General features: G+C 40.7%; 1 protein-coding gene across 1 annotated transcript in view; it reads right to left on the reverse strand.

The window, feature by feature from the left end:
* SAMD3 (sterile alpha motif domain containing 3) overlaps nucleotides 1-15368 on the reverse strand; it is a 42275-nt gene extending 26907 nt beyond the window's left edge. Inside the window, exons 1-3 of the mRNA XM_075750067.1 lie at nucleotides 15290-15368; nucleotides 14349-14538; nucleotides 9698-9808 (exon numbers count right to left, since the gene is read on the reverse strand). Of these exons, the coding sequence (XP_075606182.1) occupies nucleotides 9698-9808; nucleotides 14349-14538; nucleotides 15290-15368 (380 nt within the window). The remainder of the gene's footprint in view (nucleotides 1-9697; nucleotides 9809-14348; nucleotides 14539-15289) is intronic.
* Between the last annotated feature and the right edge of the window lie 1292 nt (nucleotides 15369-16660).

A 16660-nucleotide genomic window follows, 5' to 3' on the forward strand; every position in this document is an offset into this window, starting at 1 on the left:
CAGGCACTAGAAGGTGGACACTAACTGAAAGCAGAAGACAGAGCAGAGGAAGTGACCGGGGACTTGCTATTGTGGCAAAATAACTTTATCTGTCATCATTTATTATTTGTTTCCTACCAGTTCTGCTAACTTACTAGTGAGAGTAAGCCAAACAGCTTAATTGAATAAAATACTATACACAACATTAGCTAAGACTGTCCTCCCAAAGGGGAAAGCAGCGAAGGGATGAAGGCAGTTATCACCAGCATGACGGCTGGAGACAAAGCAGACACAGCCCTAAGTGCCCGCAGCTTCTCTCCCAAGAGGACCATCAGCACCACGCACAAAGGGCACACCCCAGCCGGAGACAGGATATCACCACTGGCCACCCAAGGCCTTCCCACCACCAGAGAGCCTACCAAACCCCAATTTTGAAGGAAAACAGGGAAAAGTAGACATAAATTGAGCTGGAAGTCAATCAAGAGCCGCCTAAAAGATGGCAGTGGTTCTGGCAGCCCTATACAGCTTCCCAGTCATAGTCGTCCAGACTCAATAAAGACATTTCAAATGAGAGATGCCAAAGATAACTAGAGTCCTGTTATGCAGGTGGTATCACTGCAATTTATGCTTTCTTTAATTTAAATTGCAGAAAGAAATTTGGAAACAACTAGCAGACTTTTGAAAGAATTTTTAAGATAAAATGCTGTCATTATAGATGACAAATGGAGACGCTTACATTGTATAAATATACAGATACCTATATCTGAATTAATCATCTGCATTCCCTTTATATTCACTGAGGAGAGATCAACACCACTGAAGGATGACAGAACAACGAGAAGACATCTAAATCAAACCAGATGTTCTCTCTCATGTATTTCTCTCCACTAATTATGAAGGAAATTAAGACAGTTACCACAGTTGTTGAAATCTACACTGTATATATCCCAAGTTAGGAACCTGCCATTTGGTAGGTGAAAGCTCCCACACAAAGGCATGTGGCTGGACCAGGCACTGGAGACGCTCTGGAGTCCCTTCCAAGCTGCTCTGGATATTAAGTCTATGAAAGTTATGGAGGAAAATACTACTAGACTTCAGTTAACATACAAGATTTCACTCCTAAAGGTCTCTGTGGTAGCCTACAAACAACAAATATGTATATAAATAAGAGTTGTGAAGAGTTTTAGCAAAACCTCTCAATGAAGACCTTGCTATCCAGCCTCTTTCAGATAAGGAAGTAAAAAAAAAAACCAAACCCAAACCAACAACAACAAAAAAACCCAACCCAAAACCAAAACAATCAAAAAACCAACCCACCCATGGTAGCCAGTATCTTTAGGCTGGCAAAATCAGCTGCAAGACCAATGGAGGAACATTTACAATAGCTTAGTTTACAGCACTTTGAAAGATTACTATGTATCTGTGAGTCAGATTATTTTGGGCCCCTGTAGCCATAGTTATAGCCTGAATACCTTCTTGAATAGATTAGCCTATAACTTTCATAACCTTGTTGACCTGTTTATGCTGCCACACCATCTTGGTATCTTTTAAAATAGGTTGGTAGCTTTCAGGCTGGCAAAAGCTTTACAGCCATGACATAGCTCCACCAACCCCAGCACTACCACAAACTGCAATGCAGTACTAAAAAAAAAAAAAAAAAAAAAAAAAAAAAATTTGGGAACTGTCATCTGATCCTCATAGTTATATTAATAGTAGTAGCAGTACTCACAGCACTACTGTTTCCCCATGCAAAACACGTACAAAATGGACAGGGCTGCTGTCTCTCCAAGCTCACCAGATTTTATGGGACACAGATGGTTAACAGTAGATGCAAACTTTAGTGAACTTCTATTAGTACTTTGCAGTCTCAAAAGAAGGAAAATCTGCGCAAGAAGTGACAAACAATCCACACAGACACATTCTTGTCCTTTTTTGGTGATAAATTAATACACAAATGGGAAAATAAAACCCAGATTCTGAAATCACTTAGAAATGCCTCCTATGCAAATAAAGTGCAGATGTTCATCAATGAGAAGCTCTGCAGCCTATTAAGTTTGAATCCTGTACTTTCACCAACTTTACTGATGAAAGTGATGTATCAGGCTGCAAGTTTGTATATATTATTTTCAACACGCTGTCATTTAAACTAGCTCAAAAATGTACAGTAATTTGTGGCTGAGCAGCACTGATATTCCTGTTGTTGCTAATACCAGTGAAGTTGAATTGCCATTTCGAAAAGTGGTGGGGCTTAGCAGGCTCAGTTCAGGCACTCATTTCCTTGAGGAAAATAAAATTTTCTTGGAGTTGGGATGGCTAATAGCCAGGGAGGCATGATAACTCTCCCCTCCACCAGTCCCTTCACGTTTGCCAGTACAACAAAAATACTACAAATTCCATTTCTCTTCGGCCTTACCCAACACAGAAAATACTTCCTTGCTGTCCAAACAAGATCCAAAAATTCCTTTAGTCTCCACAATGCAAGAGATTAAATATTTTACTAGCTTTTGCTGAAATCATTGCTGTTGGGCAGTCATGTTAAATACGTGCAGTCATATATTACAATTAAATACAAGTTTGTTTGAAAAGACACACAACTCCACACTAAACTTTATCCCCAGAAATGCTCGCACGCAAACTCGTTGAACTAACAGAACAGTTCAGTTAAACTGTATGTGCACTGTGATTTATGCACATAGCCACGAACTTCCTCGATTGCGGAGAACAGCATTACAGCTAGAGATTTAGGTACAAACAAATAGAGCCTGTTTCTAATCATCGCTCTCTGGTCTTCTAGCTGACCTGAGACAGCGGTAAGATCAAGATCCCAAAACACAGATTACTACATCTTTTCTTTCACAGCATGTTTACTGAGACATGAAATTATAAAGTAACATCATTTTCAGAGGAGCCATTTGTCTCCTTCGGCTGGCAAAAAAACCTGAAAAAAACCAAAATGAAACAAACAAACAAACCCAATAAAAACCCCCCACTTATTTGAATTGTATAACCTCTGGGATCCCTAATCCCAAGGAATATCTTGTTTTACTGTCAAAAAGACAAAGATTTTACATACTTGCAGTATCACCCAGAACATTCTATGAAGGTTTTAGACCGCAGTGGAGTGAAGTGGTGGGTGAACACAGCATTGTGGTCTCCAAGCTCAGTGTCTGTGCAACCTCATGCAGAAAGACAGGGCAGACTGAATTCGCTGTGACAAGTCAGTAAAAATAATCTCGTCATTGATGTAGACAGCTCAATCAAGATAGCTGTGCAAAGTACAGTAGATATCTAGAAACAGATTCAAATACAAGATTGATTTTGTCAGTTTTAAGGCTCTGAGCATACTGGTAAGAAGGATCAGATTCCTGTATCTAGATCATTTAGGGAAAAAAGTGACTTAAAGGCCAACTGAGCACACATATAGACAGGCTGTGTGCCACATGCTTTTCTTATTGTCTACTTTACTGAAGTCCATGAGTCTGTGGTACCCATTGCTACATCTTGTATCAGCTTAGGTCCCAGTAACCCAGAGGCAGTTGAGTTGAGCAGAACCTTGCTCACATCAATGGGTTTCCAAGTTCAGCACGTCCAGATAGAACTCAACACATGGGTGGAGCCTCAACAGATTCCTGTTTTTCACAAGTGAAGGTCAAGCCTTTCACATGTCTACACCAAACATCAGCAAGAGACTCCTGTTCGAAGATTTGTAGGCTGGCAAAAAAGTCCACATCTGCAAAGCCAAGGAAGAAACAGAAGGGAAAAGAATACCTAGAACTTGCAGACGTGAAGGAAGGAAAAGTCTGCAGCTGTAGAAAACGTTCCTTTTCCCTAACACATGTATAATATGCTTTCAACTGTATGACAATATTTAAGGTTGTAAAGGTTGTTTCCATCAAAAGGAAGAAATGATGACAGATTATTAAATATCAGAAGAAACTCTTCTTCCCCTCTCAATAGTAGGATAAAATAGGGCTCTCTTTTCTATTCACAGTTCCAAGATCTGTGCCTGAAGATTTTCATGCCTTTCTCTTCACGTGCTTTGCTGCCGTTCCCTACTTTCCAGCACAAACACCGTTTCCCAGTTATACCCTAGAACCTGGGATTTGCAGTCTACCTAGGGCTTGATGATGTCTTTTACTTTCTCAGTTCCCACTAAACGTAGGGGCAGGGATGCTTTAGACTGAACGAGAAGTTGCCCACAGCAGCATCGGCTCCAGCAAGGCCAGGGCGCGGGAGCTGACAGACACGCCGTAGCTGCCCGTTTCCCAGAGCAGCTCCCATTTCGGCTTTTCCTACAGAAATCATCGCATTCAGTATGAGCACAAAGATACAGACAAAATTAATCAGCTTTAAAAAAAAGTTTGCGAGATGCAGACACAACCTTTTTCTAGAGGGAGTCACGATGTTTTGACAGTTTCCATTCTGAGGAGCTGCATCACTTAAGCGAAGGCTCTGCACTTCCATCTCATAGAAGGGCAGCAGCTGTAGGTTACAGACGGGGGGAGAGACAAATGTTCCTCGGGGAATCTGACTGACAGAACTGCCAGTTAAATCAGGCCATTTTAAAGAAATAGAGTTTATTTGCATTGACCCGTGTAAGATGTGTTATACTGTATCCAAAGAAATTTATGTATTTGGGGTTTTTTTGTTGTTGTTGTTGGGTTTTATGACTTTGCTAGACCTTAAAAAGGCAATGCAGTTAGTATCTCCTGCAAGTTATATGTAAGACGTGGCTTATTTCTGGTGTGGAAGAAAGGAGATTTAACACACCCCACACCCCCTCCACCAACTTTTGTGGAAGACTCACAGCACCGTATCAGTAATAGTAATTTCAGCTCTGCTGACCTCAAGTGCTCCAAAACCATCAGCCCAGATGCCTCGACTTCCATTGAGGCAACAAGCAGAGAGAAGATAGTGTTGTGAGTCTTCTAGTTTTGATTTTGTTGTGTTGTGTTGTTGGGGGGGGGGGGGGGGGTTTGGTTTTGTGTGTGTGTGGGTTTTTTGGTTTTGGGTTTGTTTGTTTGTTTTTTAATTTAAGTTAGTATTCTTAAGCTTCCTGCTGCAATAACAGAGGCATGAAATGCTGACTTAAAAAAAAGTTGGCAGAAATTCTTGCAACCACATAAATTGAAAATCTAATTCTAAAGAATCTCCCACAAACCCTACACAAATCAAACCCCACAGACAGAACAGCTTTTATGAAGATGGAATAACAAATGAAGTGAAGTTATCAGGAATCATCAAAATAAAAAAAGATATTATTTTCTGTTATGATACATAATTCAACAGGGGAATCTACTATTGAAACAATAAATAGCTTCAGAAGTATTGAGACAAATTCACAGAAGAAAGATTCAATCAATCACTTAAAATTAACGGGCTAGATGCAATTTATGGTGTTTCAATCCCTGAACATTAGTTGTTGGAAAGATATAATCAAAAGAAGCATCTGATGTCTGTATTTCTGGACAAAACAGACAGAACTTCTTTTCTCCTACTATTGACCATTGTCAAAGACTTAACATGGGATTTTTTATGGCTGCTTTTCATGTCCGTATGAACTAACTGAAAAAGAAAAAAAATCATCACATCTACTAGAAATAATTCTGATGATATCAACAATAAGGTTTCTGCAAAGAAAAAGACACAGTCCAGCTGAGATTTTCTTTGTAGGACTATAGCTGTATGCATGTATATATATAAAAGTAGTATTTGCTCTCTTGTGTAAAGAGAGTAAGATAATTCGAAATAATTGACTAAGCAACAATTTTTCAGACTAGCTACTCTCCTCTTTTTTTTATTTTTCCTTCTTTTTAAAGCACAGGCATAAGCATGTTTTTGATAAAACACATTAAACACATACCAACAATACTGATGTATGGGTAATGGGGAAGCAAAGGAAGGAGCTCTATAAAGATGATTAGCAGAATGACGTGTCAAAACTAAAGCAGGCCTCAGGTGCAGCTGCCCAGCAGTCAGTGCAGTTGCGTGCATCCCAACCGAACTAGACGTGAGACTGCCCCAGTGAAGGAGATGTGCACCATCGTTAACGTGGCTCCGTGCTCTGCTCACCTCCAGTCCCTATCAGCAGAGCATTACCAGGTCAAACGTTGCACTAGTGCACACCAGTGGGTGCCCGACCTTGAGAGGGCTTTACAGCAGGTGAGCCGGCTCCACTGAGCAAACGGATGGTTTGCAACCATGCAGGCCAGCACGGCCATCTTGGAGATGGCAGCCAAGTTTATTTTCAAATAAATCTTCCAATTCATTGGCCTTGGTATCAGCCCAAATTTACATGGACACCGGCACCAATATATTGCCAATGCTGGCAATAGATTTATTGGTATAGGAACGCTTATCAGGCCTGGGTTTAGTTGAGCACTGACCACCACACCTTCCAAATTCGCAGCATGTAGAGAAGTTCAAGGCCATCAAGGCTGGCCAGGAGATCTGTTATCCTGCTTGTGCACATAAGCCTGCTCTGAGCAAATGACTTCAAAGCGTTCAGACAGTAAATCTGTTACACAACACTTAAGAACTACAGAACACATTTTTATAGAAAGAATAAATGTACAAATAAACCTGTATCAGGACACCACTCTTGAAGGAAAACAGCTGGACCATCATATTGGAAACAGTGAAAAAGGGATACGTTGGGGATGTCATTTGATAAACAAGCACCTTGAGGAAAGGCAGACAGGATGTATAAACCAACCAATAAAAGGTTGGTTTTTCACAGCAGTGTCAGGTATTTACAAGTAATGACAGCCTCTGTCTTAGCAACGAGATAAACACCAGGCTGCCAGGAGCCATCAAACTGCTGGTACTCCGATACAGAAAAGCAGGTATAAGGGAAATGTATTTATTGAAGCGTCCTCTGTAGCTATCATATTGTCCTCACAGAAAAGCTCTGCTTCAAGATTAACCTTCTTGGGAGATTAAGAGACTGGCTGTTTTAACTTTTTGCTAGCAACCATGGAAGTAATCCCACTGAGGTAACCTGCAAACCTCATCTGGTTATACATAAGAATAGTATCAATACATGAAAAAGAAAATTCTACAATTGCTGCATCCACTTACTCTATTTTTGTAGTTAAACAATCTTCTTTGATATTTTTGTAATGTTTAGTAATGCAGAAGAGTATATTAATATAAAAGAGTTCATTAACGGAGTTGTTAGGACTATCTACACAGGAAAGATACAGAGAAACTTTGAGCCAATTCACCAGTGCTAATAATCTATAAAAGCACCCACAAATCCATTTCAAGCAAAACCATGCCAGTTATTGAAGCTGTAGTTGCATGGGTCTGGGGAATGGGGAGGCAGGGGAGCACAAAAAGTTCATTCTTTTTCAGATGGGATAAATGGGGAGACAAGAGGCTACAAGTGTAACTCTGGCAAAGATCAATCATTTGAACTGTACATTTAAACCAACCCCACCGAATTAAACTAACCCCTGGCAGAATTGTCTCTTGAAGTGCTTATATGAACCGCTCTGCCACCAAATAAATGGGTGAGGTGGGAACCCCCGCTAAAGAAAAGTGGAAGTTGTCATTGTTCTTAGCTGCTTTTCCAGATTTGGCCTGGCTGATGAGAAATGGGTACCTATCCTTCTTCTTATTCAGAAGATAATAGTCCAGAGTGTTTTATTTGCAGAACCACCTCCCTATGCAACTGCAGCTTCCCCTTCCCTATTAGTTAAGATGAGACCTGGGGTGGGGGGCGGGCAGGGAGGCAAGAGAAACGCGTAGACATTAAACATTCCAACCTTAAAGCAATGGGAAAAACCCATTACTTGATCTAACAGAAATATCAGATTAACATTATCCCAAAATACAAAAAATAGCCACCATTAATCTGATGTGAAAAAACACTTTCACCATGGCACATAAAATCCATAGACTGGAACTAAGCTAGCTTTGAAAGTAAGTATACTAACTGAGTAGGCAGGTGGGTTACTTTTATATTCTAGGCTAAGAATCTATCATTACATTAAAATCAAAGCAACTTTTTCCGTTTCCATAATAAAATTTCTAAAACAAACATCTTGTTCAACCCTTCACAACCTGCTTATATGCTTAAAGGGATTATGCTGTCTATAAAACATTAAATTTTTCCATCAGTTGTTGAAAATGCAGTGAGTGAGTGCTGTAGGGAAAGGAAGTTGGGAAGAAAAGGAAAAAAACCCAAAATATCAACCCTAAACTCTATAATATTGCATTTATCAATGTGGATCAAGTCATAGACATATCTAAACAGCAGCATTCACCTCCAAAAATAGTATATGCTAGGGATGAGGCCAGGGCAGCAGTTAATGGATGCAAGGGCTCTCCAGTCTTAGTCAATTAAAACAGCTGTTTTGGAGAAAAGCATTTGCCCGCTTCTCATCTGACCTTTAAAGAGAAGCCCTCATAAAATTTACTCAGGTCTTCAAGACTGCCAATCATCACTGTTCTGCTGACTTTTAGGGCATCTACTACTTCACTGCGCGGGGACACTTCCATTTAGAGCAGCAGACTTCTCTCCCGTCCCGCTCCTTTGCCCCAAGGTGAGCTGCCGCTGCTCTTTCCCAGTCCCCTTCCCTTAGCAGGGCCTTTGAAAGCTACTGCTGACAACATTTCCTAAAGCCAGTCTATTCTGGGTTATGCTGAATCACACAACCCATTTAAAAGTCTTTAAACAGCTCAAGGCAAATTACTCATCATTAATTAAAAATAAGCATCCTTCAGAAGTACAGGCTAAAAACCATCATTGCAAGATCATTTTAATGGTTTGTTCTCAGGGTTTAAAGTTATTTGGGTTTGTTTCGTTGGCAACGATGCTGACAGAATCCTTGGGTTTAGGTTCTTTGTTTTGTTCTTTTGAAGCTCCTAGCAGGACTTTATTTTAAAAGCATTAACTATGTGATTCACCGAGCCCTGTCCTCTGTTCCCTAACTCCCTGTTACTTCTTTTAAAGTGATAAAACAGACATTTTTACAGAAAGACCTCCCCTTATCTCATAATATCAGACTGATAATGAAACAATCAGTCACATCTATAGGAGAGAAATTCTAGCAGGCAGGAATAAAGAAGGGTAATGACCAGCAGAGAAAGCTTTGTAAAAAAGAAAACAATTGCCTTGAAAGAGGAACAGGACTCTTTAAATGCCAGCTGCCTATCTCAAAGGGGAAAAGCATGTGTTGGGGGAAAAAAAAAAAAAAAAAAAGAAAGAAAACCCACAACAAAACCTCCTCCCTTGCCTCCAGTTTTAAGATGACTCATTTTGATACCCAAGGAAAATAAGCGTGCAAATGGAACCAGCATGCCTACCTTCTTAAGTGCTATATTTAAGGTGCCTCAAGCGCAAGATTTTTTTTATTGCCATATTCCCCTCTGTAATGATTAATTTGCCAGATTGCTATTGAAAACACATCTGTAAAAGAGGATTTTTAAAAACTAGACAAATAAAGATAAACTTTTATCTCACCCTCTGCATGAGGCAACATGAGATAGTGAACAAGGACTGAGGATGGAGAGCAGGAAAAAAAAAAAATTAGACTATTGTGCTCAGTTGAATCCTAATAAATTGGATGTGTTCTAAATATACCTGAACCTGGCCTCCAATGATTAAGATCACTTTTTACAAATTATCTGTTTAGTCTTAACAAAGCAAAAAGAAGTGTTTATGTCACTTTCAAAAGGTAAGATAAATTTAGTAAATGCATTGTAAACTCACTTTTGCTTTAGCACTCTGTGATCAATTAGTCCTCCTTCATTTTCAGTTGAGCACAGATATTTTTTCTGCTCCATAGGACCAGTAGAATGTAACATTTGTCTGTCAGTAGCCCTGAAATAAAAAAAAAAAAAAGAGAAAAAAAGGAGGTGAAAAAAAAAAAAGGAAAGAAAAAAAACATTTTCACTGTCAAGTTTTGTGCCGCATATAGAAGAGAGGTATTTTAGGGTTCCAGAATACCAGTGGCAGAAATAGAAAAGGAGAAAAATTAACATATTAAACAGTCATGATTTTATGTGATGCTGATGTCTCTTAATCAATCTCTCATTTGATAATTGTATCAAACTCTGACAAATTAAAGGGAAAATTGTAAATAATACTGCCTAGCGATATTCTAATTACTACACAGTTACAAACCCCAAGAAAATAAACCTTCTCAGCATTGCAGGATAACTGCCATCTTCATAGCCTGGCATGTCCTAATCTCGGGAAATAACTATGCAAGGATGGGAGGAGATTTAGAGTATGGTAAGGTGGGTTCTATTAAACTAGAACCCTGAACATGCATTTTTTCTGAGGGTTAAGTCCATCTTGAACCTTTGGGTTCAAGAACGCTGATTCACTTCACTCTACCAACAGGCTCTCCAGCTTCTCACTGAATCAATTAGGAAACAGCACAAAAATGTTTTTAATCAGGCCACTAAGGTGACATCATCAGAATTTTCACTATTGCAAGCACTGGTGCTGAAGCCTTCTCCAGACTTGCTAGAACGAGGCTTAGGGAAATGCAAACGCACATTGAAGAACTATGCCTCCACCAAGTTATGACACCTGGAAGTCTTTTTTGGGGATAGTACGGCTTCCTTTCTGTACCCCATTTCTTCAGAGCCTCTGAACTGCAAAGGTGCTTTATAAACTGTTCCAGCCTCGGCTATACTCACACAGGAAAGGCTATCATTGGAAGCAACATTAACATTTGCCAAGTTTATAAGGGTAGTTTCCCCTTTTCATGAATCAATACATCTCTTTTTTCAGCTATCCAGTTAAAGCAGAAAAATCCATCGTGTTCTTTATGTGACTCCTAGAAACAATCAATCTTGGAATTGGAAAGCATCTTGATATTTACCTGGTAAACCTCTGTGTGAGCTCCTCATATGCACATGAACACAGTTTCTATTACATGACGCAGAATGCTTCCACCTTACCAGTGACAGACACAAAATGCTATTTCCATGTCCTAATCCAGATGGCTGGAGACCTAAGTCTCATTCCATGTTTCTTCAAAAGTCCATTACTTCCACACAGAGGGCGTTCACCTACCATACTCAAAACTCCATGTCCAACCAACAATTTCATTTCTGTTCCTAGCAGAGGGGTGAGCTGAGCACGATTCACACGCAGTTAGAAGGTGTGCTAAGGACACCAGGATAAAGAAGTGGACAGCCAGGAGCACACCAAGCGCTGGGGATAGCATTTGCATGAGGAATACAATAGGGAAATACCACTGGCAGCTCTTGGAAGCTCCACAGCAGTTTCAGCAGAACCAGAAGGACACTGCTATGGTGCTGCTTTGTCCTCTGTCCCTTTGGCTGAGCAACACCTTCTCCACCCTGGCATAAGTAATGGCAGGATGAGCTGGTTATGGGAAACGGCCTGCCTGAGAAATCGTTCTGCAAAGCAGAAAAGGTGGTTGGTTTTCAGCGGGGCTCAAGCACCGCAGGAGAAGGTCTAGGAACACGCAGACTCAGTTTTCACACTTGTCCCCTGCCACTGTGGGGCCGCACACCCAGCTATGGACGCTACTAACTGTGAACCTTAGTGCGGTGACTGCTCACATGGCCAAGACTGCAATCCAGCCTAACATCACTGAGCAACAAAGGAAACATGAGTTCACATATATTGTGGATCTATGACTTTTTTGTTTTGCCATGTACTCTGTTCCTCTGTATCAAAGCAGCTTAAAAAAAAAAAAAATAAATTATTACATTACTTCAAAACAGTGTCTCGTACACTTTATTCTAGTCATAAGTCCTTGAATTAGGTCAAAAGAAATTATTCTTACAGGGGTTTTTTTCCAAGATGTATCGAACAGACAAAATCATTTCAAACTACATCACTAAGACAAGCACTCCAGAGTTGAGAACTGAGTTACAGCTACTTGCATATGAGGATACAGCTTTTAGTTTTATAATGAAATAGTATTTTTACTGTAGGAGCTTTTTCATCATTCTGTAGTCCAAAAAGTGGATTCGTTGCCCAGTGTGCAATAAGCCAATTGTCACACACACGCAGGAGAGATATTGCTTTTTATGCACCTTTATTGCCTGGGTGCTCGGTGGATTTCCATCAAATCAAGCACACCTAGTGCCAGTTCTCTTGTCATATTTATACACAAACGTTACAAGGTAGGATGCTCCCAGTTACAATGACTGGGTCAGGTTTCTTCGCCTAGCATGTAAACTAGAACCCGTGCTCAGTTCTTGGTCCGTCTTTATCTTTTGAATAGGTGGTATAATTGGGGTAGGGGGCTCATGGGTCGCAGATCCTCCTGCCAGAATTGCCTTTCCCCTAGTTTCCCAATACTTTTGGTAATTCCAAACGGTTCCTTAGGGTCTGCTGATCAACTAACAATTCATCAGTTACACTTCTACCTCTTGACAATCACTCCTTAATTAATACATTGTTTGTATAGACATCAACTAACACAGGGGCAGGACCACACAATAGCTGTCCTTAGCAGTACCTAGCAACTATCTGTAACATCCTTAACTACAAAGTCATGATTAACTTTTAAATTCGATACAAGATATCAATTCTATACCCCAAAGTGCATGAAATATCTTGATTTTTTACTCAATCTAAAATATATGACTGAATGCATTCCTTAAACATGCTTGAGTTTTATTCTGTGGTTCTTGACTCTGACACAGAAAACATTTCAGAAACAGCAGGTTATTCACCTATCTTACCTATAAATAGAGGAATACCAGCATCTTATTTTCCAGGCAAGAAGACTGGGTAGGGAAAGATTTTGAGGTGAATTATATTCTTTAATATTTGAGCTTCCCAGCGTTTGATTTTCTGGAGTCTGCAGAACTTCACAGAAAAGCTGTGCCCTCACACTACTGTGTGCTCTTTGTGAGACTGTAAGGCCTGATTTGCAGGACTGGAGAAGTACACAGGGAACAGTCACACCCAAGACCCAGGCTTGCCAAACCTCCTTGACAAAGTCAAAGACGAAATCGAAATATTCAAAGCAGCATTCTAACTGCCCTAAGCACAAGGATGTTTCCTTCCGAACCCCCCTGCTAAAATCACTATGTATCTGCCACACTTTGGATGAAGTACAGGGCCCACATACAGTGGTCGTCTTCACAGCAGACACCTGCTCTACCACCTGCAAAGAGGGAGCTTCCTATAAATCAAGTGAGGCAGGACCCTCGTGCAGAGAACCGAGACTGGCTGTGATTGCATACTTCAGGTCTACGATAAATCATACATGTGCCGATGTTGTCCTCTTCCTGCACTTCCCCTCCCCCTTCCCCGCTTCCCTCCAATGATGCAGGACCATTTCCCCAAGGGATTTAATAAATTCTTCCACAAAGACAACAGGCTATATCTTAGTTCTGCTCACAAGTGCAATTTGGTTGGAAATAATCCAATCATCACCATTTACCATGCTTTGTTTTGCACTGTGGAATCATCTCAGAGTACATAACCCGGACTTCTTTTGGATGAAGGCAGATGCTACAGAGAATACTCTACAGATCTACTTCTACTGGGCTACTACTGTGTACTACTGCAGGCTTAGTGCTAGAGTCTTCTCCTTCGAAAAAGTGCATTTTGCATCCATGGCAAGCCATTCTCTACTGTCAGGATTCTTGGGCTTAGAAGAGACTACTGAGAGCTCAGGATGTCTCTTCTCAGCCAAGACATCCAGAAAAAGTAATCCTGCAAGACTTACAAGACATCAGAACGTGCGGGGAACCAAACCAACCAACCCACCCACCCCCAAACCCCCAACCAACTCACACCAAAACACCCAACCAAAAAATCCCATAATCAACCTCTCCTCCCCGCCCAGCTCAAGAAACCCCAAACAAACAGAAGAAGAAACTCTGCTCAACCAGGAGCCAGAGTATGCTCAGCAAAGACACTCTCTGTGGCATTTGTTTTTTAAAAACCTATCTAGTTCCACACAGTGGGATTATAAAATGCCCACATCTAGATCAAATTCAGAGCTTCTTTAGAGAATGAATTTAAATACACCTGTGACACAAACACTATCTCTGGCTACATCATTATTTTACTCCAAGACTTGCAAACTTTTTAAAGTGCTTCAAAAGCTTAATATCACAAATACAGACAAATTTAGCTATAGTGAAAGTTTGACAATGCTTCATGCAAATGCAGACTAGGTCCTAGAACTGAAAATGATGAGCAGTTTAAATTAATTAATGGTGTTGTTCAGGCCCCGTTTAAAACCACAAGATAATAACCTTATTTTGCATTTCACATGTTGTTAGAGATATTCAAAGTATAAAAATCAGTTACAACTTACAGCTGAAGAGATAGTAAATGGCAGTTTTAAAATGCTGTGAAAAGAATACAACTATACGCAGACTGATATTTTCTGTGCCATGTACAAACTCACCCACTGATTACTTCTGGATATTTTGGAGAAGCTGTTTCACAGCAGTATGTAAGGGATTCTAGCCCACTTTTTTGTTGCTGGTATTTATTGATTAGGTCCATCAGCACTGCCTGGTGCCCAATCTTCTTCACCAGCTGCTGTACCATACGATCATTAAGAGCCAAAAGAGCTGCTCCACTTACTTCTTCTTCTGCAGATTGAAGGAGATTAAAGAATTACTGTAAAATAACTTTATAGTTACAGTAGCATTCTATAAGCCTAAAAAACATTATGATGGAGGACGGGTCAAAGGCAACGATGCTTTCTGCTGCTGCTGATCTTCAACTGCTAGAAAGATGTTGCTTTAGCTACTGTCCTTTCCCAAGCAGTGCCAGGAGCCCTAGTCACTGGCCAGATACCTTCCTCTGACAAAAAGCCAAGTCTGAAACATATAGAAGCAGTGAGCTGACTATTTTAATACTTTTAATCAGGCCTTGCTTAGACCACAGCAGACTGTTACTTTGTTAATGAAAGAAAGCAAGCTTTTTAAGAAAGCACACAACAAATAGCCTGTTCACCTAACCATTTCTCATGCACTCTTTTGTAGAGTGTTTATATACTCAGACCATAAAACATTTATAGGCTACAGTTGCATTATTTCAAAAGATTTATACAATATAAAATAGGCCCTGTCAACCCTTTTAAACTGCCAGCTCTGATTCAAGGTGCATCTATTTATTCACAGGCTTAATCTCATCCCCCAACATTTCTCAGAGACTTGATAATAAATCTGCACACTTATTTTGATTTATCAGATCCACAGCAGTTCTCACCCTAATAAATTTCTATACGAGTCTGAAGTTAGCATATACATACATGTCCCAAAACAAGGTAGGCAGTGCCAATTAAAGGCATAGAAAGGTACACTAAACAAACCCCACACAAACAACAAAAATGCTTACCACGAAACTTAGGAACTAGTTCTCCTAAATTACTCTGTCTCAACCAGTTGCAGACTTGATCAACCGACCAATTTTCCATCTTCAGGTACTCAAATGCTAAATTTCACCATGAAATGAAAAGAGGATTATTTTTATGCTGAGCTCTACACTGAATTCTAACATTTCATAGGAAAAAAATGCACTTAGCAAATAACATTACACTTACATGCTCCGAATAAAAATAGTGCAAAATAATCCAACTAATGCCTGTTGCAAGTAGCAACCTCCTTAAACCCCTTTCTTCACCTCCTCTCCCCTCCCTGCTTTCCCTCTGCTCTAAGAGGCAGCCTCATTCCTTATAAAACACGACCTGCTCCACTACCATTAACGCCCAGGTTTCCACACGGAGAGGAAAAAAGGTGTGAAATTCACCACCACCACGCTCATCAGGAAATGGCTGACATTTTACAGAAAGAAGAAAAAAATCCAACAAAACAAACCAAAAAACCACCACACCATCAGAGAAGAGCCTGTCTACTATATGCTTATAGTAAATCAAGCACCTTAACCCTCTCTGCACCGCCACGCAGGTACTCAAGCAAGTCCTTAACCCTCAGTTACCAACAGCCGGGGCAATAAAGCTGCCGGAAAAGAGAGGGGAGGGAACTACTGCTGCTCGCTAGTCCCTTCCTTGAGGCTCCGGCGCTCCCCGGGAAGACGCTGCGGGCGCCCAGGGAAGGAGCAGCGCCGGGAGCCGGTCCCGGGGGCCGGGGCGGGACGGCACGCCGACCCCCGGGGGAACCGGTCCGGCACGTACCGTGGGCCCCTTCCCCGAAGGACTGGCTGGAATCTCGAAGGGGTACATCGCATACCAAAATCAACAGCAACCTCCTCAATCGAAGATCACTTACAAAGACAGAGCTTGTCCTATTCTGCCAACTCCTTGACAGCAGAAAATTCTCTCCGAGGATGATTTTCTTATTAACGTGTTTTAGTGCTACCGCGTAACTATGCTCGCAATCCACAGCAAACAACTTTACAGGAAATTATTAGAGCAAGTTTTTCAGATGAGAACACGAGTGTCTGGCACTGTTGGACAAACATTTTCCTGCTCGAAATACGTCCACGAACATACCCTGAGCCTGCAGTGAACTCCAGGCTAACATGAGGATTCACCCACACAAACCTCATGAGGATCTGTTCCACTGCACTACAAAAAACCCGCACACCATCCTTGAATAGAAACACTTCCATTTTCGTTCTTCAGCAGCAGAGACCCCCAAGATAAGTGCACTTCAGCTTATGCTTTTGTGCCAGTAGACTTCAGCAACGTAAAAGGGTTAAGTTTAAGAGGAATGTCTATCTGAATTACAAGAGTGGATTTAATTTGAT

Source organism: Balearica regulorum, chromosome 3 (assembly GCF_011004875.1).
Source record: "Balearica regulorum gibbericeps isolate bBalReg1 chromosome 3, bBalReg1.pri, whole genome shotgun sequence".
NCBI lineage: Eukaryota > Metazoa > Chordata > Aves > Gruiformes > Gruidae > Balearica > Balearica regulorum.